At 41.6% G+C, this 25752-nt stretch overlaps 2 protein-coding genes across 3 annotated transcripts in view; both read right to left on the bottom strand.

Moving 5' to 3' along the window:
* The window catches only part of LOC107695079 (vascular endothelial growth factor D-like), a 10206-nt gene extending 1488 nt beyond the window's left edge, over positions 1–8718 (bottom strand). The window contains exons 1-6 of one of the 2 annotated variants that reach the window (XM_016494881.1): positions 7846–8718; positions 3717–3915; positions 3435–3625; positions 2873–3006; positions 2368–2471; positions 2039–2160 (exon numbers count right to left, since the gene is read on the bottom strand). In XM_016494881.1, the coding sequence (XP_016350367.1) occupies positions 2063–2160; positions 2368–2471; positions 2873–3006; positions 3435–3625; positions 3717–3915; positions 7846–7935 (816 nt within the window). In that variant the 5' untranslated portion in view covers positions 7936–8718 and the 3' untranslated portion in view covers positions 2039–2062. Of the gene's footprint in view, positions 1–2038; positions 2161–2367; positions 2472–2872; positions 3007–3434; positions 3626–3716; positions 3916–4031; positions 4068–7845 lie in introns of those variants that run through there. The other variant, XM_016494882.1, reaches the window with a different exon arrangement.
* Positions 8719–20584: 11866 nt separating this feature from the next.
* Positions 20585–22675, bottom strand: LOC107695041 (uncharacterized). The gene is made up of 2 exons (XM_016494821.1): positions 20718–22675; positions 20585–20623 (listed from the first exon to the last, which is right to left on the bottom strand). Exons 1-2 carry the CDS (start codon positions 21657–21659, stop codon positions 20585–20587), a joined length of 981 nt encoding a protein of 326 aa, XP_016350307.1. The 5' UTR covers positions 21660–22675.
* Positions 22676–25752: the final 3077 nt, after the last annotated feature.

Genomic DNA, 25752 nt, shown 5'->3' with positions numbered 1-25752 from the left:
CCACCCGTTCAGTATCCCAGCCAGTACTTGCTGCACCTCCGTTGCAACCAGTCCCAGTTCCATCACTGCCAAAACTTGTGAATGACAGTGAGAGGGAGTTCACAGATCTGAAAATAGCCCTAGACAATCTGCTAAATCCCCGCACGGATCTCACCGAACACTACAAATATCGTGTGCGACTGGAGCATCTGGTCCTGGATGAGGCGAAGCTGATCGCTCAGCGCGAGATCCTATTCTCCAACAGGTCGAACAGCTGTGGCAGTTGGACATTCTTCCTTACCGCAACGAGAAGCTGGTAATGCGTTCACGACAAGACCAACTTGCCATAGAACTGCTGGAGAGCAGAACACAGCGTGTGAAAGTGGATGGAACATGGCGTTATGCAACCCCTCTCCTACGTGCTCCAAATGCACCACCACTGAAGGGTACCAGAGATTCCATTCTACACAATCTTAGGAGCACAGAGAAACGCTTGGGTAAAGATCCAGAGAAAGCCAAGGTTTATGAGGCCGAGATTCAGAAGCTTTTGGATGCAGGATATGTTGTTAAGGTCCCGTTAGAACTTCTACATTCAGATGAAGAATCGTGGTTTATCCCACATCATCTTGTCCACCACAACGGTAAGGACAGACTAGTTTTCAACTGTTCTTTCATCCATCAAGGTCTCTCCCTCAACCAGCAGCTCCTTCCTGGCCCTTGCCTTGGTGCTTCATTACTAGGAGTCCTGATTCGATTCCGACAGCACGTGGTCGCAATCAGCGGCGACATACGCGCTATGTTTCACCAGGTAAGACTCCTGCTGGAGTACAAACCTCTCCTGAGGTTCATCTGGCGAAACATGTGGAAAGGAGATCAGCCTGATGTCTATCAATGGCAAGTCTTACCATTTGGAACGACTTGCAGCCCATGCTGTGCGACCTTCGCACTTCAGAAACACGTCAGGGACCACCAGCCATGTGATGGTGAAGTAAGGCAGTCGATAGAACAGTGCTTTTATGTTGACAACTGCCTACAGAGTCTTCCCACTGTTTCCTCCTCATGGGGCGGCGGGATGCTTCGCTACCCCAAGTAGTCTACACTCCAGAACCTCTGTCTAAGCGTCGATGGCGCCATGCTCAGACTGTAGTTGATCATTTCTGGGCATACTTTACCCGACATTACCTGCCTAACCTTCAGCCTCGTCTTAAGTGGCAGCGTGAGACTCAGGATCTGACCGAGGATGCTGTAGTGATGGTGGTGGACCCACAACTGCCTCGGGCTCACTGGTACCCAGCGAAGATGGCCATATTAGGTCAGCAAAGGTCAGAATAAAGGACCGCCTGTATCTTCGCCCTGTGGCTAAGCTAGTTCAACTCCCAGCACTCCCAGATGGTGAGGATACAGACGTTAAGGACTAAGGAATTCATATTTCTACAGATTAGCTATGCTAATCTGGGGGCGGCTGTACGAAATTCCTTATTCATTTGTAAGGGTAGTCTCCTCAACGTGCGTGTGACGTAATTGTGCGTGTACAGAGCGCTGAAGGCGGTCCGCCAGAGCGGTTTCAGTTTACTTTCAGTTTCATTTCTCTGCCGCTATTTCAAATGAGTGGTAAATGTGCGTGCATGAACGTAAGTTAATTTATCTTTCTTTACCTGTCATATTGCAATAATGTTGCCACTGCCAGTCTGATTGTTGTCATAGGTGCATATTGTAGTTCAGTATACAGAATTTGGAGAATTCTGCACACGTTATTTACATGCATATTTTAGCGCCATTTATCGTGTGGTATTGAATATTATTGAACAGAGAAGATGTTTACTGAGTAGGGCTGCACGATTAATCGCATGCGATATTTAACGCGCAAAGTGTTTGAGAGAGGCGGGGCATATAGGACCTACAATAATGTACAGTATTTGAAAAATAATGTGTTTTTTGAACATTAAAGCATGTCAACATATTCTGTTACACCAAATACACAAAATAATGATCTTTAAAAAAGCATCATATGACCCCTTTAATATCCAACAGTGTGAAACGAATATGAAAAATGTTCTACCTTCAGAAGATTTGTTGAATCGTGTCACGTATGGTGTAATCTGTGTGTCCATACTTTTGGAATACATTCACATCGCTCTACATCAATCTCACAGTCCTCCTCACTGACTGTAGATGGAGGCTCTGGTTTAAAAAAAAAAGTGTTATCGCAGATGCAATAACTGTGCAAAAAATATAAATCCTGTTGTTGTGTGTGCGCCTTGATGGGTCTATACTGAATGAAAGTTCATGCAATATAGCGACTAACAAATAAAACGTAAACAAGGCATCTGTGCATTAGGCCAGAACAGGAAGTGGCAATACGTGAGTTGAAATTAATTACTCACTGACCTTGTTTACTGGAGGGGTACGTCACACATCGCTCAGCCATCCAATCCCATATTAAACCTTTGTTGCATAGCCTCTTGTCTTCTGGCTTACGTGTAGGAGAGCAACTGCATACACGTACAAACATATTATTATGCCAACAAGCACTCAAACTCCTACATATGGCTGCCACTCAGCAAGGCTCAATCTGTAATTTCTCCAAGAGCAACACTGTTGTATTAACAGTGAATAGCACAGCATGGCACTGGAAAAACAAGGGTTGGGTCTAATATTTCAAGGAGTGACGTAGCACCACAAGAAATACCCAGCCAATTTTAGTAAAAATGCACTGCACTCAGTGTTAGAGCAGAGGAATACTGATTGCTTAATTGATAACTTCATTCAACTCTAGCTGGCATTTTCTAAAACTATTAACTGGAGAAACATTATAGTGAATATTACATCGTGTACCTAATATTTCATGGCAAGGTTGCACAAAGTTTTCGCACTAACCTATTCTTTTACTAACCTCTTCGTGTGCTTCTCACGAACATGTCTGCGAATCAGTGCGTGTTCCTGGCACATACACTCAGTGTGATTGGCAATTTTAACCAGCACTGGCTCTGGTCCAGATTTATACGGAGCCAGACTCACACTCAAAATCTGTGAGGAAAAGGACATTTTACCGTCAAATGTAACAGTATGTATACATAAACACATGTTAAAGGGATAGTTCAGCCAAAAATTTAAATTCAGTTGTTCCAAACCTGCATCACTTTATTTCGTCTGTAGAACGCAAAAGGAGACATTTTAAAGAATGATACTAGTCGCTCTCTTCCAATTGATTATAATCATGGAACAAGACTTTAAAACTGGCTTTAAAAGTGGCCAGTATGAGGGTAAATAAGTAAATTATGACAGTATTTTGTTTATTTCATGGTGAACTATCCCTTTAAGTCTGTGTAAGACTGTTTTTGATTGTATATTGAATGAACTGCACATCATTTCCATGTAAATGAGCAAGTAGAAACAAATTTGATTGGCCATTAATTTGTTTGTAATACCCACGCAATGCAATGAGTAGTGCTCACAGTTTTATTGACATAAGTCACGCTTGTATTACGGCAGGTAACTCCTTCTTTGTTGCAGCAGCCGCCACACCTGAAGACAGAGACACACGGGGGCTTAAAGAACACAGCCGTATTGGTGCCCAGCTCTTTAGCCACATCTACACACGTCTCTCTGGGCATACACTGTGTTTTCTGCCATTCGTCATCAATATCTGGGGGGGAAAAATAATTAGGTACTTTTTAGGTACACACATCTGTGTACTTAGCACATGCTCCCAGATGTGTCTGCATGAAAGTCTCAACCTTTTAGCATCTCTGGGCTGAATGATGTGGCAGCATAGCGTGTTGACCTGCGGTTCTCAGGCGGAGTGGCATATTCAAAGTGCTTCAGCTTGAGTCTGCATCTCCACAGCTTCCAGTCGGGGTATTCAGTCAACATCAGAAGCTCATCCAGACTCCCAGCTTCCCTCAGTTCCTGTTCCCACCTCTCCTGGTTCATGTCCTATGGAGAAATGCAATATTGAATGTGAAAAGAATGATGACAATGGGGCTGCTGTTTTCAAAGCAGCACTATGTAACTTTTTCTGTGTTCAAAATTTGCAAAATGTATATAATGACATCATGAATTCATCTTCCAACCCGCGTGTTTGTCTTATTCCGAATCACTACGGTACACTTATAATAAGTACTTATATTTGGACTATTGTAGCCTGGTCGGGTCGTCACCGCTGCGGAGTAACACATACCTGCGTGAATCGCCATAGACATAAACTAGTAGCTCCGGTTGGAATATTCTTCCGCGGGATGTGTGCAGTTCTGTTTATTAACCGCTAGAGCGCCTAAAGTTACATAGTGCTGCTTTAATACAAAGGTAAGGCATTTTTTATAAGAATATGTTTGAGGCACACTGAGCAAAATTCAGCCAAAAGTATGGAACAATGTAGTGGGTGTTAGATAAATGGAAGGACAAAACAAACGAATGCCCTAATTCTACACAAATTAGGAACACCTTCTTTCCCTACTTCAAACGCCCCCAACTTTACAACCCACTACAAAGGCTTGCATCATACAAACTTCCTGCTGTCTGTGAGGTATGTGAAGTCTTACCATGATAAAATGCTAACCAGCAGGAGTTAACGACCATCACATTACTAGATAGATAGGCTACAGGAATGTGAGAGCACACATATATATTGATAGCTATTATGTGGTTGGCTACAACTTTTTAAAAGGAAAAAATTTAAGTGCACATTTAAAGGAGCATTTTCTTTCTATCCACTAGAGGGCAGTAGTGATAATGTTGGATTTTCGAAGCATTTTTTGGCTGTGTAAAAAATTGGTATTACAAAAGGGAAATGATGCAGCTGTTCCCCATGTAGTTCTGTCACCAAAGAATAGGCAGTGTTGCATCAGACATTACACAGATCCTTAGTATTACAACCTCAATATAATCCACAGAGTGTTCCCTCACAACTTGCTGAAATTTGCAACCTTCATTGTGGGTGAATGGAGTCTTGATTCATCTAAAGCAATTCTGCTGACTGGACAATTGCACACAGTTAGACTTTGAGACCTAAGTGCTAGATTTTTAGAGTTCAATCTCTAGAACTTGTCTAGAGCTTCGTGCTCAGTCTAGGCTTATTGTCAGGCCATAAAGTTCAACATTTCTTCACTCAAACCAGCTTGTGTAGCCAAACACATGGAACACCCTCTGGCAGAGGCCCACTCTAAACAACTGGAACATATGCTCTATTAGCTCAGTATGGACCACCTGTTTAGAAGCTCAGTGAAGACACAGATCCCAGGGATTGGAGTTTGGGATGCGTGCCACCAATATGAACAGAACATCATGGCTGTTTTGCAAAACATGGATTGAATAACTAGTAAGAGCCTGGTGACAGCTGCAGAATAACCTTCACAAAGTCACCAGTGGGCACTCTTTCAGTGGCCAGTGTCGGTATTGATACCTACAGAGTAAATAATGGCCAATATAATGCCAATATGATGTACATTACATGGGTCTCTCTGGAATACATGTTTCTTATTGGTCAATCGTGGCATTTCGCGGTCTGATATTTCCTAATATTCTCAGAGTATATCAGTCTGCTCATCTGGCTACTTCTAGTATCTCTGGTGTAACAATGCAGATTTGCACGCTCGATCATTCAAACACAATGGATGCCATCTTGTGACTCATTTATTAATTGTAGTGAAAATTACCTAAGAAAATGTCAATATTGACTCTTTATTACTGTAATATTGTTACGGTTTTCATCTTGCTGCTAGGCAGATTTTATACTGTACTATACTTTTTGATGAAAGTGAGAAATTATGTTCAGATATGATGATAAAACATCATCATTTCAAAACAAAGCAATATGTCATGTCCACGTATTTATTTATTTTGTGAGTAGCCAAGTAATAAGGGTGATTATGTACAGTCGCATTAGGCCTATATAACCTACAATTGAATGTTAGCATATGTGCATAAATCCTGAAAACAAATTATTAAATGAGCGTTTATTTAGTATTTGTTTAAATGTAACCTAAAATGTATCTTTTTGTATGTTATTACATTAACCAACTTATATTAATCGGCTAAGGATACATTCTGGCCAGCCTGGGGTGCGTTTCCCAAAAGCATTGCCAGTTTTAGTTGCCAGTTCCACTGAACTCTATTGGATGGAACTTGAGATCATAGATGCTTTTGGGATATGCACCCCTGGTCAGTACATCGGTCTGCCACAGGTTTACCCTCAATTACAGAATAGCAAGTGTATAGAGTTTGTGGAGTAGATCACGCACATGGGGTTTGCTTAACTAGTTGGTCTGCCACTTGTCAATCAATACCACACGAGTTATTGAGAATATTGAGGTATTTAAGCATGCAATAACCAGCACTGGCTTTGTTTTTAATGTTTACTACACACCGGGTGTGTCCCACAAAAAGGGCAAATTAAAAAAAGAGCAACAGGGGCCAAAATATTTCCAATCATGCTTTTATGAGACGGGAAAGCAACAAAGCGGGAGGAAAGTAAGACAGCCGAGGCTGGGATGGGGAGGGCTGGCACGCGATATGGAAGTCATCACCAGAGAAGTCCTGCATCCTGCTGTTGTGTAGTGACATGATCTTCTATGATCCCTTCAGTATGCTAGGGTGGAGCCGTCTGCTTTCAATTAGCCGTGCAGACAATGCAACAACAAACAGAAATAGCGAGAGAATGAGGAGGGGTTTAAAAGAAAGTAAGAGTATGAGTTACAACTGTGCAAAAGTAATGAGGTGGAGGCCCCTAACAAGGAAGAAGAAATGAGACGGATGAGAACATTGAGTGGTTGAACATGTAAAAGACCCTACAATGCCTCAGGCTGCACTCGGATACCAGGCTACACGCCACACACACTTATGCTAACACAGTCTCTTTATGGAGTGTATCTGTGAAAACGAATAGGATATTATGTTATTACGCCACTGCTTGGAACCCATAACCCTTCTTACATAACCTACCATTGATATACAGGCACTGAAGAACAGATGAATGGCCTTAACAGCTTGTCTTTGGAAATTCTCATTAATAGTCATTGAGTTTCCCAGTGTGCTTCCAGAGGGACCATCCATCTTACATCGAAGACTGCAATTCTGAACATTGTCATTTACTTCAGATTGATTTAAGCCTCACTTCCCACGGTAACACACAGGAAAATGATCGAATTTGCTATTAAGTGACCTTAAGTTCGCAGCAGGAGGCCCCATCCGGCCCTGCTGAGCTTGCAACAGGTCCCTGTTCAGTGAGTCAGCGCAAAATGACTTAAATCCTCTTGTAACAGCCATGTTAAAGTGGTAGTTCAACCAAAAATGAAAAAATATATATATATATATTGAAAAATGTCATTGAGGTCTAATGTTATTTTAGACCCAACTGCTTTCATTGTATGGACAAAAACATTCTTCATAATATCTTCTTTTGTCTTCCTCAGAAGAATGAAAATCATACAGTTTTGGAACGACATGAGGGTGAGTGCACTTTTAAAATAAAGGTTCTTTTATTGCATCTATGGTTCCATGAAGAATATTTAACATCCATGGAAACTTTCTATTCCACAAAAGGTTCTTTATAGTGGATAAAGGTTTTTTAGATTTTTTAAATGTTTTAAGAACTAAGAAAAAAAAGGTTATTTCGTTCTTGGTTCTTTGGCATCATTGGAAAACCCTCTTTTGGAACCCTTATTTTTAAGATTGAAAATTAACAGACTTTGCTTTTTAAAGACCTCACAACTGAATATGGACATTATAACAATTGAAAACCTATAAAAATGAAAACTATTTTCAACTAAACCTCAGTTTCATTCAAATTTGGCTGTGAACAAATAAAATGTCCTGAGGTTTTGGCTGCAAGTGGTGTTCTACATGTCTGCTGAGGGATGCCATACTTACTCTCTGGGGTCTGTAGGCGTCCACGGCCAGCATCAGTCTGACATGCAGGAGTAACAACATGTGAAGTCCAGCACATTTCTGTGTCTTCATTCTGCTACTTGCTCTCCAGGATACCGTCCAGCGATTGAGCAGCAAGGGAGGCCAGTCTTGTATACACTCACGCAGGCTCACAAATCACGAAGCAGGTTTCTTACACAGGACAACACAGGCGCACCAGTAGAGACCTGTCACAATGAGCTTTCCAAAGCCAAATGGGCTCTCCTCTTTAAAAAAAAGAGGAGGAGAAAGAGACATCCATTTGCTCTGGTCTACTCTGGGCTTCTCAGTTTTTTCCTTTTTTCTGCAGTTTTTTCCTTTTTTCTTTTTTCTCTCTGATCAGGACAACCTCTTGATGCTGTCATCTGTCTTGGACTGGCCAGTTTTGGCCAAGTGTCTCCACAGATCCGGATGTGTCAAACTATATGTGTGTGTTTGCAAAATCCGCCATGGGCTCACATCCAGTCTTCTTCAGCTTCCAGTGCGTGCAAGGCCGTCTGGGAGTCGTGGGTGTCTGTCCCGTCACTGTATGCTCCAGTCCCACTCTGCTTGCCGACTTCCAGGCTCAGTTGCTCGCACACAGGAACATGTGGTTTTAAATGTGATCCAGACCTCTACAGAGGGCAAGGAGTGAAAGAGGGGGAGGAGGAGGGAAGGAAAAGGAGGAGGAGGGAAGGGGGAATGGAGGGATGAAGGGAGGAGAGAGAGAGAGTTGTGGAGAAGAGAGACTGAATCCAGCCAATATTCCACTTAAAGGCAGCAAAGTGGCGGGATGAAAAAGGAGGGGAGCTAAGCCGACATGCCCTTTCTCTCGTTCTCTGTGTGTGTGTGCGTCACTCTCAGGCAGACTCAATAATGAGCTTGTAATACGAGTCGGGAATTAGAGGGAGCTTTAATGCAGCGTAATGGGTTGTGAGTGCCGTCTTCTGCACCCACACTCTACGAGCTCGATCCGATCATCTGAATGCTTTTACTTTAAAAGCTTCAAACAAATCTATTATAAGTGGTTAAAGGAATCTATTACCTTACTGTTTGTGTCGATTCTAAACATGGTCACTTTTATAAAATGTGGATAAATTGTGTGGTCAAATGTAGATCTAAAATCGTTAGGGTTAAAGGGATAGTTCACCCAAAAATGAAAATTCTGTCATTAATTACTCACCTCATGTTGAGTAAGACCTTTGTTTATCTTCGGACACAAATTAAGATATGTTTTATGAAATCCGAGAGCTTTCTGACACTACATAGACAGAAATGCAACTGACACGGCCCAGAAGGGTAGTAAGGACATTGTTAAAATAGTCCATGTGACATCAGTGTATCAACCGTATTGTTATGAAGCTACGAGAATACTTTTTATGCACAAAGAAAACAAAAATAACAACTTTATTCAACAATTTCTTCTCTTCTATTTTGTGTTCTGAAGATGAATGAAGGTCTTACGGGTTTGGAACGACATTCTTAATGACAGAATTTTCATTTTTGGGGGAACTAACCCTTTAAGTTACATTAAAAAATATGAACATCAGTGTATTCTACAGTGATGGACAGTAACGGAGTAGCTTTACTTCGTTACTGTACTTAAGTACAATCAGTACTTTTTTACTTAAGTACATAAAAAATCGAGTACTTTTGTACTTTCACTCGAGTAAAATTGAAAAAGGAGTACTTTTACTTTTACTGGAGTAATATTTTATTATACGTATCTGTACTTTTACTCAAGTACTTGATTTGTGTACTTCGTTCACCACTGGTATTCTATGAAATTATCACACCAGCATCTGCAAACAAATGATGTTGAGAGCTTTTTTTCCAGCGCTAACTTTACTTTTCTGAGCTATTTTTGTAATTACTTTTAACAACTGATCCCAAGCTGATTTTTAGTGGATGTATAAATTTAGTTAACACAGTGTACTAGCAGAGTAATCACAGGCGTAGTTCAGCACACAACTATGAAGAAGAAAAAACAACAGAACGTGTCCATAATTCATCATTTAAAACTTCTTTTTGTGGCATCTTACTATCTCACTTTTTATTTACACATTTTATATATTTCATTCATTTCATTTCATTTTTCAATCAAGGCACAAAAAATGATGTTTTATTAACAAGGTTCAGGAGGAGCACGATCAGATAATCAATCAGTCTGGCCCAGGTGGAGCTCGTCAGCTAATCGCCTTAACAAGCACTATACGTGTATATATATATATATATATATACAGCCAACTTACCTCATTTCCACGACAGTTTTCTAGCATCCCACCTCCACCCCAACACCTCACTGCTAATCTAATTTCATCCCATTCTTGGAATGGGGGGGCGGAGTTCTCTGGGTTCGGGCTTTAATCCAAGCTGGGAGCCCTCCCTCTGGACAGCACGCCAAATATGCTACTAATTGCTCAATCACATTATATATTAGTGCGAACTCGTGAAACATATATTACCATAGAGATGGATCTTTAAGTAAACTAGAACTTTTGACCAATCTTTGATTGCCAAACTTTTGCCCTCTCAAATCCATTAGTGGCTGATCTGTAGTCTGAGATGGCTTGATCAATCTCTTCTTGTATGTTCATGACAAAAGGCTCTGAAACAAATAAATAAATCCTCTGGTTTTAGAAAAATATGAAAATTGTATAATGCAGAAATATAGTATGTTTATAATATAATGGACACAACAATGTAATGACTTTGAATCTTTTTGGGGTCTTTTCTCAGCAAATATTGATATGCAATACATTTATTTTGATTAATGAATAGTCAAATCATGTAATCATACCCCTAATTCATAAATACTTGATCAATACAATGTAAAATATTACCTACCAATACCATTATAACTTACCATGATGAACCACAGGCTCATTAATGGGTTCACCAGCAATTAACACAAAGTGAGACTCTTCAGCTGCCTGGAAATAATAATAAAGGGAATAAACAGACTGAATTTACAGTAAACATGAATTCATACAAAAACAACCAGAATAGCTTCCTAGGAACAGTAGAAAAATAAATATCTTGTTTTCCACTCTGACGCATTCACCGTCTTCCAAAACCACCGTGTGGTGTGGCTCAATTGTCTGCAGATCATCATCTGGGCCTGAGGAAAATTCAGATAGCCAGAATAAATTTCACAGTCATATACAAATTATGTTATAAAACTAGATATACACCATTAATCATTTTACATAACTAGACCTGGCTAACATCCCAAGGCTAATTCAAGGTTGTTGAAGACCAGATACCCCACAAACCAGATTAAATGAGGAAAAAATGTCAGCGAGAGATATGTTTTGTGGGGCAAAGATGGTCCCACATATTATCCCACCCACGTAGATAATGTTTCAAAAAGTCTGCTTTTCAACATTTGCTCTATTTTATACTGAATATATTCCAGAGAACAATGGCAAAACAAGATTAATTTGGAAACTCCTTTGAAGACACGGGTGGAGTATTTACTGTTAATGAATGTGTGCTTAATTTCCTACAACCTGGAAATCATCAAAATCAACCTGATAAATCAACATATCAAACACTGCTTTGGCAATCTCATTTCTCAATGTGAGAGTTTAGAGTTGCCATTGGCACAAGATCATAAGAATAGTCTAAATGTCTGTCAGATGTCCGAGAGAGAGAGTGGAAGTGAAAAATAATCATAAAGCACCTGCTCGAATTTCAAGCACGGAAAGCTGCTAGTGGATTTGCCTGCAGCAAGACAAAGTTTTTTTAGACGGTCTTCATTTGAACTCATCAGTGCATAAAGAACCTGCAAGGGTGTAGATGAAAGCTGTCCAACCTGAGAAAGAGATACTATAATTAAAACACTGGAACTGTAATTACAAAATGATCAAAATCATAGGGTTAATACAGCTAAATTGGGCAACTTTTAGACATTGAGACAACTGTCAAAAAGTGACTCATTTTACATGAATCAACCCTATATGTTAACATACAATGGAACCAAAAGTCTGAGACCACACTGAAAACATGAGATTGCCACAGTACTGTCTTTTCCCGTGTTGTGTGTAAGGTATGATGTTTCATAGTCACACATTTTAGGAGGAAAATAAAGACTCATAATTTGTTTGCCTTAACAAGGGGCTGCATCCACCCCTCTGCCCTAGAAAATCTCCATAACCACATTTTACATTTAAAACATTTTACAAAAACCACTTCCAATAAAACCTGCTCTGAATTTCCTGCTGTTGTCTGAGAGAGGGGGCAGAGGATGCCCTTGCAGCAGCAATTAGTGTGATGGACTCCAGTATCAGATTGTAAATCGGATGTTCTGATTGGCTGGAACATTTACAAAGAAGTCGGCCATTTGGATCAAACATTCCGTTATAGCTGCTCACCGTGACTCTAGGATCTTGTATTCTGTATTTTGTATTTCCCGTAAATCATAGATGGGAAAGAGACAGACAGAAGCGTGGGTAAGTCATAATGTGTTGATAAATGGATGAACAAATGATCGTGTTTGCGAAATTACAGACGATAAACAGATGCGAGTGTCAGGCAAACGGAGGCGTACTGACTCCTTTTTTTCACTCAGTGGTTTGGTTCAGAGTTTAGAATAATTATGAGGAGCATGTTTTTTATCACCTGATAAACATGCAGGACTTTTGGCTGGTAAAAGCATCCATACTTCATATTAATGCTTCAGTATAAAGAGTTTCAACCACCACTTTTTAAATCCATTAAACAAACTTTTTAAAACATTTTGAAAGTTTTAGCATATTTATTGATAGTGAATGAGAGATAATGGAAACTATGGGGAAAATTAGAACAAACTGGACTGAGACACAACATGGGCTCCCAAATGAGCACCTTTGTTCTGTGTGAAGCACTTTTGCTATGCTAGGCTAGAAACAACCTTACTACAAGGTCCCACACTTTTTAACCAATTAATTTTTCCAGTAGTTTACAATTACTCGATAAGTATTTTTAAAGACCATTCAAGTTCAGATATATCTGCTAATGAATAATTCCAATTATTCCAATAATTCCATCTGAGTGATTAATTGAAAACAACTGATTCAAATGAACTGTTCACTCACAAATCAGTAAGCCCTTCTACATTCGCACAACTTTGACGATTTTTTTCTGTGATTTTTAAAGAAGCCTCTTATGCTCATCAAGCCTGCTTTTTTTATTAAAATGATAGTATAAACAATTATAGTGCAAAATATTATTACAGTTTAAAAGAACTATTATTATTAATAATTGAGTACCAATAGTAATTGATAATAATTGAACGCCAAATCAGCATATTAGAATGATTTCTGAAGGATCATGTGACACTGAAGACTGGTGTAATGGCTGCTGAAAATTCAGCTTTGCCAACACAGGAATAAATTACAATACATTAAAACAGAAGAATATATGAGAATATATTAAAATATAAAAGTTATTTTAAATTGTAATTATATTTCACAGTATTGCTTTTTGCTGTATTTTGATCAAACAAATGCAGCCTTGGTGAGCATAATAGATTTTCATCTTAATTATTCCAAACTTCTGACTGGTATTATATATATATATATATATATATATATATATATACTGTATATACATATATAAATATATACCCTGATATTTCCCTGTTTTCAATGAAAATGAAAACAAAATACAAAACTGCTCTCAGATCAGTAGCTTGTGCTATAACACCTACCTTTACTCTAAGAGCCTCCCCTGAGATGACGTTCACAGTATAACTCCATCTTTGCTGGGTTTGGGAATCTCTTTGCTCTTCAGCTCCTGGTACTGAGGCTCCACCATTTTATCTGCACTTTTCAGGTTCACCCAAAGCTGAAGGCCATGAATGCGTCCTTCTGACACAGGCATCTCAGCATGAATTACCCCACGACCTGCCGTCATCCACTAACACGACAGAAAACGAAAACCAATGTTTTATTCTATATTATTCCTAATGGTAGACCTATCTGGTAGTAATTGCCAATAAACAGACTAACTTCTTGTTTCAGGAGCTTTGTGTACTGGTTAATGTCATCTTCATGCTGAGCATGAGAGATCTTTATGAGCTTTTATTTCAGCGTAAAAATGAAACACTCCAGTTTTACAACAACAGCTTAATATGCCTAATGGAGCACTTTTCCTTCGCCTCTTCCTTTTTCACTCTCACTCAGTGGAAATTTCCACTCGTTCTGAGGTTTAGCAGGCCCTCTCAGGGAGTCATTGTGCATTAAGTGGTTTGAGTTATGGAGTGAAACACTCAGCAGCTTTTTTCTTCTATGCGCTACTGGTATTATCATGGAGTCCCTGAGTGTTTGATGGTGAGGCTGTAGCCCCTGTAGCTAGAGGTTAGGTGTGAGCTGTAGTTAAAGTAGTGAGGCCTACAGACATATTAAAGGCCCATTAAAACATTCCCTTACTGACCCAGGAGAAAGTGAGACAGCTTTACGACACAGGAAGTGCCCTACGGGTGTAAAATCTCTCGGTCCATTTGATGTATGTGTGAGTGTATGGATATAACATCCTATTAAACGTAAATACATTATATTATAGCTTTATTTTAGATTATTTTAATTTGCAAACCATTTTTACAGTCTGCATATAAAACAAATAAAACTGTGGCATTCATTCTATGTATGTATCTACATGTGGATATGTTTCACCCTCACATGAAATTCCTGGATGGTGCTTTCAACAATAAATATTACTGCACCTTTTGTAATGTTTCCTCAACTCGAGAGACGTTATGCAGGTCGAGTCAAGTCACATTTATTCAATACCGCTGTATACAGTACAGATTGTTTTAAATAATAGTATAGATAGATAGATAGATAAATGTGTCATTATTCAGCTCCAGTCAGTTCAGTGTTGATTCAGTTTAGTTCGATAATAGTGCAAAGTTCATCAAATTATGAACTAAGCTTAAGTGAGCTATAAGCAGCTCTACAGAAGGCAATAGTGTCGTTGTTTATTCAGTTCAGTTTAATAACAGTGTCAATGCAGCAGAGTTAATGAATTCTGAAATGAATTAGATTCAGCTGTATTGCAGCTCTACAAAAAATTATTGTCATTATTCAGCTTCAATTTCAAGTTTTGTTTTCATCCAATAGTGTCAAGTGAAACTGATAATATTACAGAATATTAAGGGTCTTTTTATGTTCTACAAGGTGTTCTACCTAAAGGTCCCCAGGTTCCAACCTCCCGCTGTGACCACAGGAGTCTTCATGGGCTGTTATTCCACTCAACAAGTATGTTACCTGTGCAAAAGTCAAACATATTTAACCAAATACAGTATAATGAAAGAAAAGCGCCACATGTGAAGCCGTTTGAACCTCAGGGATGATGTGTAAGTTTTCTGGTTGAAACTGAAGCAGTTTCTTGGGGAAATATTCACGTAGAAGACAGTAAGTATGGGAAAGTCATCAATTTGACGTTCATTTAGAGGAAAATAAACATGTCAAAATTTGTACAGGTGAAAGGTGAAACATATTTCAAGGGCTGTGTTTGCAGAGTAGACACAAAAATGTTATGTTCAAGGGATTCTGGTAAAGCCCTGATGGACTATAAAACTAAATGCCAAAAACAGATACATCCTAGGCTGTGAAATGGAAAATTAAAATTGTTAGTGAGTGACGAACATTTGATCAGTAAATAATTCTGACAAAAATACATATTTTCTGAATGCCTAGTAAAGGCCTTTCATGCACCATAAAAAAAAAACAAAAAAAAACAGTTCTTCCAGGCCAAGAGGCTTGATGCTAATATGTTATGCTGTGTCATGATCCAGATTTGCATATATTACATAAACATGTTTCCAATTAACAAAGTCTGCCTGCAGCGGTTTCCCATTTGACCACTGAAAAAGCAAAAATGAATCTATATTTTCAGCTGAGGAGGTCCGACGTACAGCGTGGATGGATTGCATGTCATGTCCCACAGACAACGCTGCTCTCAACAGGACACGGGAGGCAGGGTAAGAGGTCATCATCTGACCCATTGGAGGCTTGCTTGACCTGTGGCCACAGGCAGCCTGTGATCGTGAACAAACACACCTGCATGTCTCAGGCAACATATGCATCCAATTCTGCTAATAATGCTCATAATATGAAGAATTAAACCCCTAGAACCTAAAGAGAGCCTAAACTCGATGAGCAGACTGGACATTTATCCCTCACAGCCTTGTTTTAATTTGCATCTATCCTGACTAAAGTCCATTGTATATTGTTTGTCTGTGTTGTATACGGTATGCCTGCAGAACAAATTACCACTCTAGAAGAAATAAATGTTTAGCCAGAATTTGGCTTTGGAGTGCTCTTGTGATGAGTCAGTTTTCAGCAAATCTCTGAAAAATCGATTAATGAAGGAAGGTGACACATAGTAAGACTCATGCTCTATAGTGAATGAGATGAGAGTATATCTTGTGCGGATGGCATTAGTTGACATCAAACTCTTTAAGGAAACAAGCCTAATGATTTCCACAGCCGCACAGACCCACTTTCCATGGGAACAGTTTATGCCAGACACGTTGCCAAACTGTGAGTAAACAAATGAGTACATCAGATGTTGTAAATAAAAAATCAAGGAGACAAACTCAGAGGCTAAGTGAGTTGGTCAGATTTTCTTTAATCAAGTTTCAGAAAATACTCTCAGTACCAGTTCTGGCCAAAACAGTTCTGTCATTTTGAAGAAAGTGTTTTTAATGACCATAAGTCCTCTCACACTAAGTGAACAGTATTTGAGTACTTAAACTGCCAAAAACGATGGGAGTGTTTTACTGGACAATCTTTATATTCTCGCCAGCTTTGTTAAAATTGCCTTTTTTCTGTATTTGGACATGACATATTGAAGAACTCCTTGAAAAGAAAAGAAAGAAACTGAGCAAGAAAACCCAGTAGGCTTTGGTTACATCGCAGCAACAAACCAGGATTTGCTACTAAAATAGTTGGTTGCACATGGTTTTGGGGAGGGGCATTATCATTCTAGAGCGCATCTGATTGGACGAAAATGTATGTAGTGCAGGATGAGTCATCAATATTTTTATTGTTTTTTCCAGAAAACCATTGCATTTTAACCCTATAAAAACCTACTGTATCATATCGATTACCCATACATGATTTTTTAAAGAAAATCTTAAAAAGTGAGAATCAAATATGATACATCAGGATTTTGAAGAACATTTATTTTGTATATCTTGTAATGCATTGCATTAAATGAAAACTACAGAGGTTTGATTATGAAAATAAGGATTTATGAACCACAAAAGCCTGATGTATCAAATATGATACTCAACATCAATAAGGGTTAAAGGGATAGTTCATCCAAAAATGAAAATTCTGTCATTAATTACTCACTCTCATGTCGTTCCAAACCCGTAAGACCTCCGTTCATCTTCGGAACACAAATTAAGATATTTTTGATGCATTCTGACAGCTCTCTGACCCTCCCATAGACAGAAAGGGTACTACCACGATCAACATCCAGAATCGTAGCAAGGAGATCGGTAAAATAATCCATATGACATAAGGGGTTCAACCGTAATATTACGAAGCTACGAGAAGCCTTTTTGTGTGCAAAAGAAAAGAAAAAAAAAAAAACGACTTTATTCAACAATTCGTCTCCTCCGCGTCACCCTAGCGCCATTTTGGAGAGTATCCACTGAATGCAAACAGTGTATGTTGTTCTGTGTCAGCCGCACCACACGGTGCATATCCGTGTGACGCAGCTGAATCAGAGCAAGACACTGCTTAGGTCATATTTGCATACCTAGATTGAAGTCCTTAGCAATCTAATCCATAATTTATTATTATTTCATATTGTATTTGTTATTCAACATTTATAGTTAGTTTAGCATTAAAACACATTGCACTTAGCATTCCAAAATGAGATATTTGATAATGTTAACTCAATTTCAATCATTCAACATACCAGAAGAGTTGTTAAAGCAACTTTTCAAAAACGGCTTGACAGTGACGTGAGGCCAAGTATGGTGACCCATACTCGGAATTAGTGCTCTGCATTTATCCCATCCAAAGTGCACACACACAGCAGTGAACGCACACACACACAGTGAACACACACCCGGAGCAGTGGGCAGCCATTTTTGCTGCGGCGCCCGGGGAGCAGTTGGGGGTTCGGTGCCTTGCTCAATACCACAACTTGCTCAGGTGGAGGTGGAGAGAGCACTGTACATTCACTCCCCCCACCCACAATCCCTGCCGGTACAAGACTTGAACCCGCAACCTTTGGGTTACGAGTCCGACTCTCTAACCATTAGGCCACGACTTCCCACACTTCTTGACTCACTGGTGGGTTGTCTCTTTTTGTTTTTGTAATGTACACGTTTAGCTTTAGTTTTGCTCAGCTGAATTCCTTGAAGGATGTCAGCGCTGGATTGGCAGAGAGGTTGTTCAGGGTTTGAGAACAGAGTAGCGAGGGTTAGAGCATGAGGACCTCCTCCAATTATTAAAACATCCAACATCCCTAAAGAGAGAGAGAGAGAGATTGAGGGAGGAGTTAATGAAAGCAAACAAGAGAAAACAGCAAGGGAGAATTCATTTTTGCATGTCACCTCTAGTTCCATGATCTTACTGTTACTATAGTTAGAAAATAAAATAATCTCATACTTGCTGATAAGGTCTTTTTCCTCAAGACGAAGAGCAGTTGGTTGACAAAGAGACCTGTTGGACAAACAGTTTTCGTTTTAGAAATAGTGTAGCAAACCTTACTACATTTAAATTACAACTGGTTGAGGCGGCCAAATATGGACCAGATTCCGGTCAGAGAATCAGGAGAGCAGGAGAAGTCTTTAGATTGAGGCATTTATTTGCTCCAATATATGCATCTGCATATGCCTCTGGTATGAAATGAGATGTGGTTTGTATTATATGAACACATTACAGAAAACATAGCAGCAACATAAACAAAGCCAGACAGCGGTCTTCACTGGCAGGTAACACTAATAATCGTCCCTCTAGGAAACATTAAATGAACTTTAGTTCCTAGTTCCTAAAATAGGCTTTCTGACACAGCTGTCCCCAATTATCTGGCAAGATAATTGAACACTCTAAGAAAGTCTATCGGGGGTGCTCGTGTCATTATCCTCAAGATGAGGAAGAGGGATCAATCGCACAACTGGACAAGTGTAAGTTTTGTCTTTAACCTTGACTCTGATGATACGAATTCTACCGTCAGCTCCAGGTATGGTCTCTCTTACGGTTCCTAAAGGCCAGAGTGAGCGTGGAAGTTGTGGATCTACAACAAGTATGACTTGCCCTACTGTCAGTTCCCTGCCCTCGGTTGTCCACTTGTGACGTCCCTGCATGTATGGGAGGTATTGGCGAATAAAGGCAGCCCAGAAACAATCAGCCAGCACCTGGCTATGTCTCCATCTTCGTCTTCCAAGCAGGTTGTTGGAGTCATACAAGACCTGAGGTAGCAAGGCATCTTGACGACCTATAAGAAGTAGGTTTGGGGTCACAGGATCCACATCCGCAAATATCCGAGGATACGTAGCCGAGTGGCTTGGAGTTCAGGATGCTTTCAACTTCTACCAGAAGGGTCTGCAGTACTGGTTCCGGCACTGACTGCTCTCGGAGGATCACACGGAGTGCTGCCTTAACTGATTTTATCTCGTGCTCCCAGGTTCCCCCAAAGTGAGGAGCATTTGGGGGGTTATGGCAAAACCGAATTTTCTGCTCTGCCAGCTGTTCCCGTAGCTTTGGTGACATGGCTTCAAAGGATTCCCGTAACTCCCGATCACCTCCAACGAAGTTGGTGCCATTGTCGCACAACAGCTCCATAGGCTTGCCACATCGGGCTATAAAACGGCGCAGGGAGAGCAGGAAAGCGTCACTGTCCATATGCTCCAATAGATCCAGATGCACACAACGTGTCGTTAGGCATTTGTAAATAATTCCCCACCTTTTCTCTTGGCGGCGCCCAATTTTGACTGTGAATGGGCCAAAGCAGTCTACGCCAGTAGAATAGAAAGGTGGCTTATACAGATTTAACCTGCAGGGGGGTAGATCTGCCAGCCGTGGGGTTTGTGGCTTGGCGCGCCAGAACTGACAGTCTCGACAGGTGTGCTGGTGTTTACGAACTGCTTCTCTGCCTCGAAGGCTCCCAGGTTCCCCCAAAGTGAGGAGCATTTGGGGGGTTATGGCGAAACCGAATTTTCTGCTCTGCCAGCTGTTCCCGTAGCTTTGGTGACATGGCTTCAAAGGATTCCCGTAACTCCCGATCACCTCCAACGAAGTTGGTGCCATTGTCGCACAACAGCTCCATAGGCTTGCCACATCGGGCTATAAAACGGCGCAGGGAGAGCAGGAAAGCGTCACTGTCCATATGCTCCAATAGATCCAGATGCACACAACGTGTCGTTAGGCATTTGTAAATAATTCCCCACCTTTTCTCTTGGCGGCGCCCAATTTTGACTGTGAATGGGCCAAAGCAGTCTACGCCAGTAGAATAGAAAGGTGGCTTATACAGATTTAACCTGCAGGTGGTAGATCTGCCAGCCGTGGGGTTTGTGGCTTAGCGCACCAGAACTGACAGTCTCGACAGGTGTGCTGGTGTTTACGAACTGCTTCTCTGCCTCGAAGTATCCAATACTGGTGGCGCAGTTCTGCTAGAACCCTTTCTGAGCTAGGGTGAAGGAGTCGCTGATCTGTCTCCTTAATCAACAGCTTAGTGTTATGATGGCTAGGGTCTAATACAATTGGGTGTATGGCCTCTAGTTCGAGGTCACTAGCACGCCGTAGCTGTCCGCCCACTCTAATGAGACCAGTGGCATTATCATATTCAGGGGCAAGTGAGCCTAAGCGACTGTTTTGTGGAACAGGATGTCCGGCCTTTAAATGTCTAACCGCAATAGGAAAGGATTCCATTTGAGCCTGTGCCAGAAGTAGCTTTTCCGCTTCAATATATTCAGAAGCCTCCGTAGGAGAGTCAGTGTCGGTGGTAGCCACCCCATGCAGGGATTTAACAGTGGCCAGGACGAGCTCTTGCCATGTGTGGAATTGGCTTGGATCAGGAAGAGAACTACTAGGTACTGAAACAGTTGCAATAAAGACTGATTTCAACAGTTCATTGCAGTCAGGCTCTCCTTCAGTTTTGGGCATTGATGGCCATTGGTCAGGTGACTGAATCAGGAAGGCTGGACCTGAGCTCCACTGATGATGGCCTGCTAACTCGGTCAGTCTAAGACCTCGTGTAATGTGGTCGGCAGGGTTGTGACTTGACTCCACACACCTCCATTCAGACATCTCTGTCAAAGTCTGTATCTCTGCCACACGTGTCCCTACAAACACTTTGTAGCGGCAGGATTCAGATGTCAACCAGTACAACACAGTGGTAGAGTCAGACCAGAAGGTGACTTTGTGGACAGGTATGGTCAACTCAGTTTGGATCACCTTGCCCAACTGGGCGCCAGTAAGGGCGGCACACAGCTCCAAACGAGGTATAGACAGGCATTTACGAGGTGCTACTCTAGACCTGGCCAAGACAAAGGTAAGAATAACCTGTCCTTGATCATCTGTGGTGCGTAGGTATGCCACAGAACCGTAGGCCCTTTCCGACGCATCACTAAAGACATGAAGCTCTCGAATGGCCGATGGGTTGTCCGCAGAGGCTGGGGTGTATGCTCGAGGGAACTGCAGCTTGGTAAGTGTTGGAAGTTCTCCTACCCAGGTGAGCCAACTTTCTCTCAAATGTAACAGCTCTATGGGGTCGTCCCAACCAAGGTTGTGCTTCCAGAGGTCTTGGATAATAACCTTGGCCCTGGTCGTGAACGGGATAATAAACCTCATACTGACTCGCCAAAGTTTTATATATGTTCCTCATGGTAGGCTCAATAGTCTCCACAGAACGCAAGTTGTACCCTAGGGTGTCATTGATGCAATCCCACCGCAGACCAAGAGTGAGTTCCTGAAGGTCCGTACTGCTTTGTGCTAACCAGCGTTCGCTATTTGTGGACCTGGCCTCTGGAGGTAGGTGTTGGGTTACCGATGGCACATTGCATGCCCACTGTCTAATCTCGAAGCCCCCTTCGGAAAGGAGCTGGCGCAGCCCATCCACTATCGCTTTAGCCTCACTTGTCGTTGGTACACTGTGAAGGCAGTTGTTGACATAGAATGAATGTTCCACAATATCAACTAAGTCAGCCATATCATCTTTATGCCCTTGGACGTGGTGTTGGAGGGCATGAATGGCACAACAGGGGCTGCATGTAGTGCCAAACGGAAGCACCTGCCACTCATATATCTCAGGTTCTGCTTCCCTGCACATGTCTCTCCAAAGGAAACGCAGTACAGATTTGTCCCCAGGCAGCAAGCGGACTTGGTGGAACATACCTTTGATGTCCCCACTGATAGCAACAGTGTGCTGGCGGAATCTCAGGAGAACACCTAGTAAGGATGGTCCCAAAGTTGGCCCTGGTAGCAGCTGATCATTCAAAGACTGTCCTTGATGCTGGAAGGAGCAGTTGAAGACAATTCTGTCTTTACCATTGTGTTGCACCATGTGGTGCGGAATGAACCAGGACTCTACACTTTGGTCCGCTTCCTCTGCAGTTATCTTAGCCACATAACCAGCTGACTCCAACTTACAGATCTCACTGCAGTAAACTTTAGCCCTCTCAGGATCCCGTGCCAGTCTGCGCTCAGTACGGCGTAAACTGGGAAGAACCGCTGTTTTATCTGCATGGAGTAAGCTCAGAGGGGTTCGTCTCAGCAATGGGGTAGCATATCGTTGTACACAGTCCACAGTCACTCTGATTGTGGCATTTTGCAGCAAGGTGTAAGCCTCTTTGTCCTGTTTGGACCTGGTAACCATCTTGGTATTTTATGGGAGATTCCACATGATAGATCAGGTCATCATCACGTGTTGGAACTGTCATAATGTGGATGCACTGCTGATTTCCCCAGCGTAATGGCGCAGTTATAGGGGTAGTCTGAGATACTGTAGAGACTGGTGATGAAACTGCTTGTGGCAAGTGGAGCGCTAGAGGAAAAGAAACACTCATGGATTCAGTGGTAGGTAATCTCAGTGCAAGTGGTCTAAGTGACAGCTGTGACGCGTCATCCAGCTTTATCCGATCAGCTGAGGATGGCTGTACGGATGATGTCACTGCTGGTGACTGAGTAAAGGGCTGCTGAGACAACGACGGAGACTGTGGACTCATGGCTGGACTACTCTGATTAGGTTGAGGTGAAGCCAAAGGGCTGGCTGGTGAGCCTGAAGGCACAGGAGTGGCTGAACCAGAGTCTTCAGTAAGCATGGAAGATACAAGCTTTGCTACCTCGAGTTCAGTCTCTGCTTGTTGCAGCTTGCGCTGTCTCTCTAGATGCTTGGACAAAGCCTCCTTAGCTGCGAAAGCCTCCTCCTGAATGTGCTGAGCTTCTTTTGCTTGTGTCTGCAGCCGCTGATATTCCATGTCAGCAAGTGAGTCCTCCTGTACCTGCTGCCGGAGACTGTCAAACTGTCTCTGCTTAATCTTCTCCTCCAAAACAGCAGTCTGGACATTAGAGAGTTCTAGTGGAAGATAAACGCCAGTGGAGGTAATGGAACCTACTGGTCCTGGAATGAGAGCTGGTACCGCTGCGAGACGTTTTCCTCGAGCTGCTTCTACGTTGACTGGGACAGGAAGTAGAAGCTTTAGGAGGATGGTCTTCTATGGTCGGTAGCCAACCTCATAATCATCCAGGTGAGGCGGCAGATTTGTCCTGCGGCAAGGTCTGTCCATTGTCTCTGTGTCACTTTCTGCTGGGTCCATACAGTAAAGGGCTGCTGAGACAACGACGGAGACTGTGGACTCATGGCTGGACTACTCTGCTTAGGTTGAGGTGAAGCCAAAAGGCTGGCTGGTGAGCCTAAAGGTACAGGAGTGGCTGAACCAGAGTCTTCAGTAAGCATGGAAGATACAAGCTTTGCTACCTCGAGTTCAGTCTCTGCTTGTTGCAGCTTGCGCTGTCTCTCTAGATGCTTGGACAAAGCCTCCTTAGCTGCGAGAGCCTCCTCCTGAATGCGCTGAGCTTCTTTCGCTTGTGTCTGCAGCCGCTGATATTCCATGTCAGCGAGTGAGTCCTCCTGTACCTGCTGCCGGAGACTGTCAAACTGTCTCTGCTTAATCTTCTCCTCCAAAACAGCAGTCTGGACATTAGAGAGTTCTGGTGGAAGATAAACGCCAGTGGAGGTAATGGAACGCCTACTGGTCCTGGAGTGAGAGCTGGTACCGCTGCAAGACGTTTTCCTCGAGCTGCTTCTACGTTGACTGGGACAGGAAGTAGAAGCTTTAGGAGGATGGTCTTCTATGGTCGGTAGCCAACCTCATAATCATCCAGGTGAGGCGGCAGATTTGTCCTGCGGCAAGGTCTGTCCATTGTCTCTGTGTCACTTTCTGCTGGGTCCATACTGGTTTGATGTTGCTCTCAATCCGGCTCGAAGGACCAAATTAATGTAGCAAACCTTACTACATTTAAATTACAACTGGTTGAGGCGGCCAAATATGGACCAGATTCCGGTCAGAGAATCAGGAGAGCAGGAGAAGTCTTTAGATTGAGACATTTATTTGCTCCAATATATGCATCTGCATATGCCTCTGGTATGAAATGAGATATGGTTTGTATTATATGAACACATTACAGAAAACATAGCAGCAGCATAAACAAAGACAGACAGCGGTCTTCACTGGCAGGTAACACTAATAATCGTCCCTCTAGGAAACATGAAATGAACTTTAGTTCCTAGTTCCTAAAATAGGCTTTCTGACAAATAGTGTAGCATGTTTCGCTGTCCACTCTGAGTCTATAGATACTTAGGCTCATGATTGGCTGTCTGACTGAGTGTCTGTCTCAGAATAGCTCTGTTCTAGAGCAGAGGGCTTTAATTTTAGCTCACACTCATCATTAAACAAGAAAACAAGTTACCTAAACAAGCAAAAAAACTTTAAATATTGCACATTTTGCTATGTTATTAAAATGTCCAAAATATAAAACTACCATTTAACATATATATATATTTTTTTTTAATATTGTGGGATTGGGTATTCTGCATTGTCAATATAAAACCACATTTTTTAGTATTACAAGAACATTTGATGCAAAGTCAGTGCTTCAAAAACCTACTAAAATGTTGCTGAATAATTCTTTAGATGGCAGTATGTAACCGACTTCAGTATACTGTATGAATAATAAATTTAACAAATTAATCATAAATTTACAGACAATGCTTTCTACAAAGGATCACAAGATAAGTTTGTTGTTTTGCTATATGACTAATGATGATAATTATTAATTACTCGCAAACATTAAATAAATTATTCAGAACAATACCAGATACGGACATATTCATTTGTTTTGTATAGATGAGGTCTGTTGTAGAGGCTATCAAATCAGAGAGGATCCTCTATTTCGATGTCCGTGTATTTGATTTGTGTCTAAAGGTTTTGAGGATGTTTAGGAACATTTTACACTTGGTTTGATCTTTGGTTTGAGTCAGAGGGCCATATTCAAAACAAACAAAGATGGCTGGACTACTCTGATTAGGTTGAGGTGAAGCCAAAGGGCTGGCTGGTGAGCCTGAAGGCACAGGAGTGGCTGAACCAGAGTCTTCAGTAAGCATGGAAGATACAAGCTTTGCTACCTCGAGTTCAGTCTCTGCTTGTTGCAGCTTGCGCTGTCTCTCTAGATGCTTGGACAAAGCCTCCTTAGCTGCGAGAGCCTCCTCCTGAATGCGCTGAGCTTCTTTCGCTTGTGTCTGCAGCCGCTGATATTCCATGTCAGCGAGTGAGTCCTCCTGTACCTGCTGCCGGAGACTGTCAAACTGTCTCTGCTTAATCTTCTCCTCCAAAACAGCAGTCTGGACATTAGAGAGTTCTGGTGGAAGATAAACGCCAGTGGAGGT

The sequence above is a fragment of the Sinocyclocheilus anshuiensis genome, unplaced genomic scaffold (assembly GCF_001515605.1).
Source record: "Sinocyclocheilus anshuiensis isolate Anshui unplaced genomic scaffold, SAMN03320099.WGS_v1.1 scaffold26, whole genome shotgun sequence".
Classification (NCBI taxonomy): Eukaryota; Metazoa; Chordata; class Actinopteri; order Cypriniformes; family Cyprinidae; genus Sinocyclocheilus; species Sinocyclocheilus anshuiensis.
This window is presented reverse-complemented; position numbering and strand designations above follow the sequence as displayed.

What these genes read in the sequence shown, in the direction of transcription:
- LOC107695041 (XM_016494821.1), bottom strand. Translation starts at nt 21,659, where the DNA reads ATGAGGTTTATTATCCCGTTCACGACCAGGGCCAAGGTTATTATCCAA. An exon ending in TGGAATCCTTTCCTATTGCG is followed by an intron (nt 20,624 to 20,717) that starts GTTAGACATTTA and finishes GTCTCATTAGAG; the next exon opens with TGGGCGGACAGCTACGGCGT.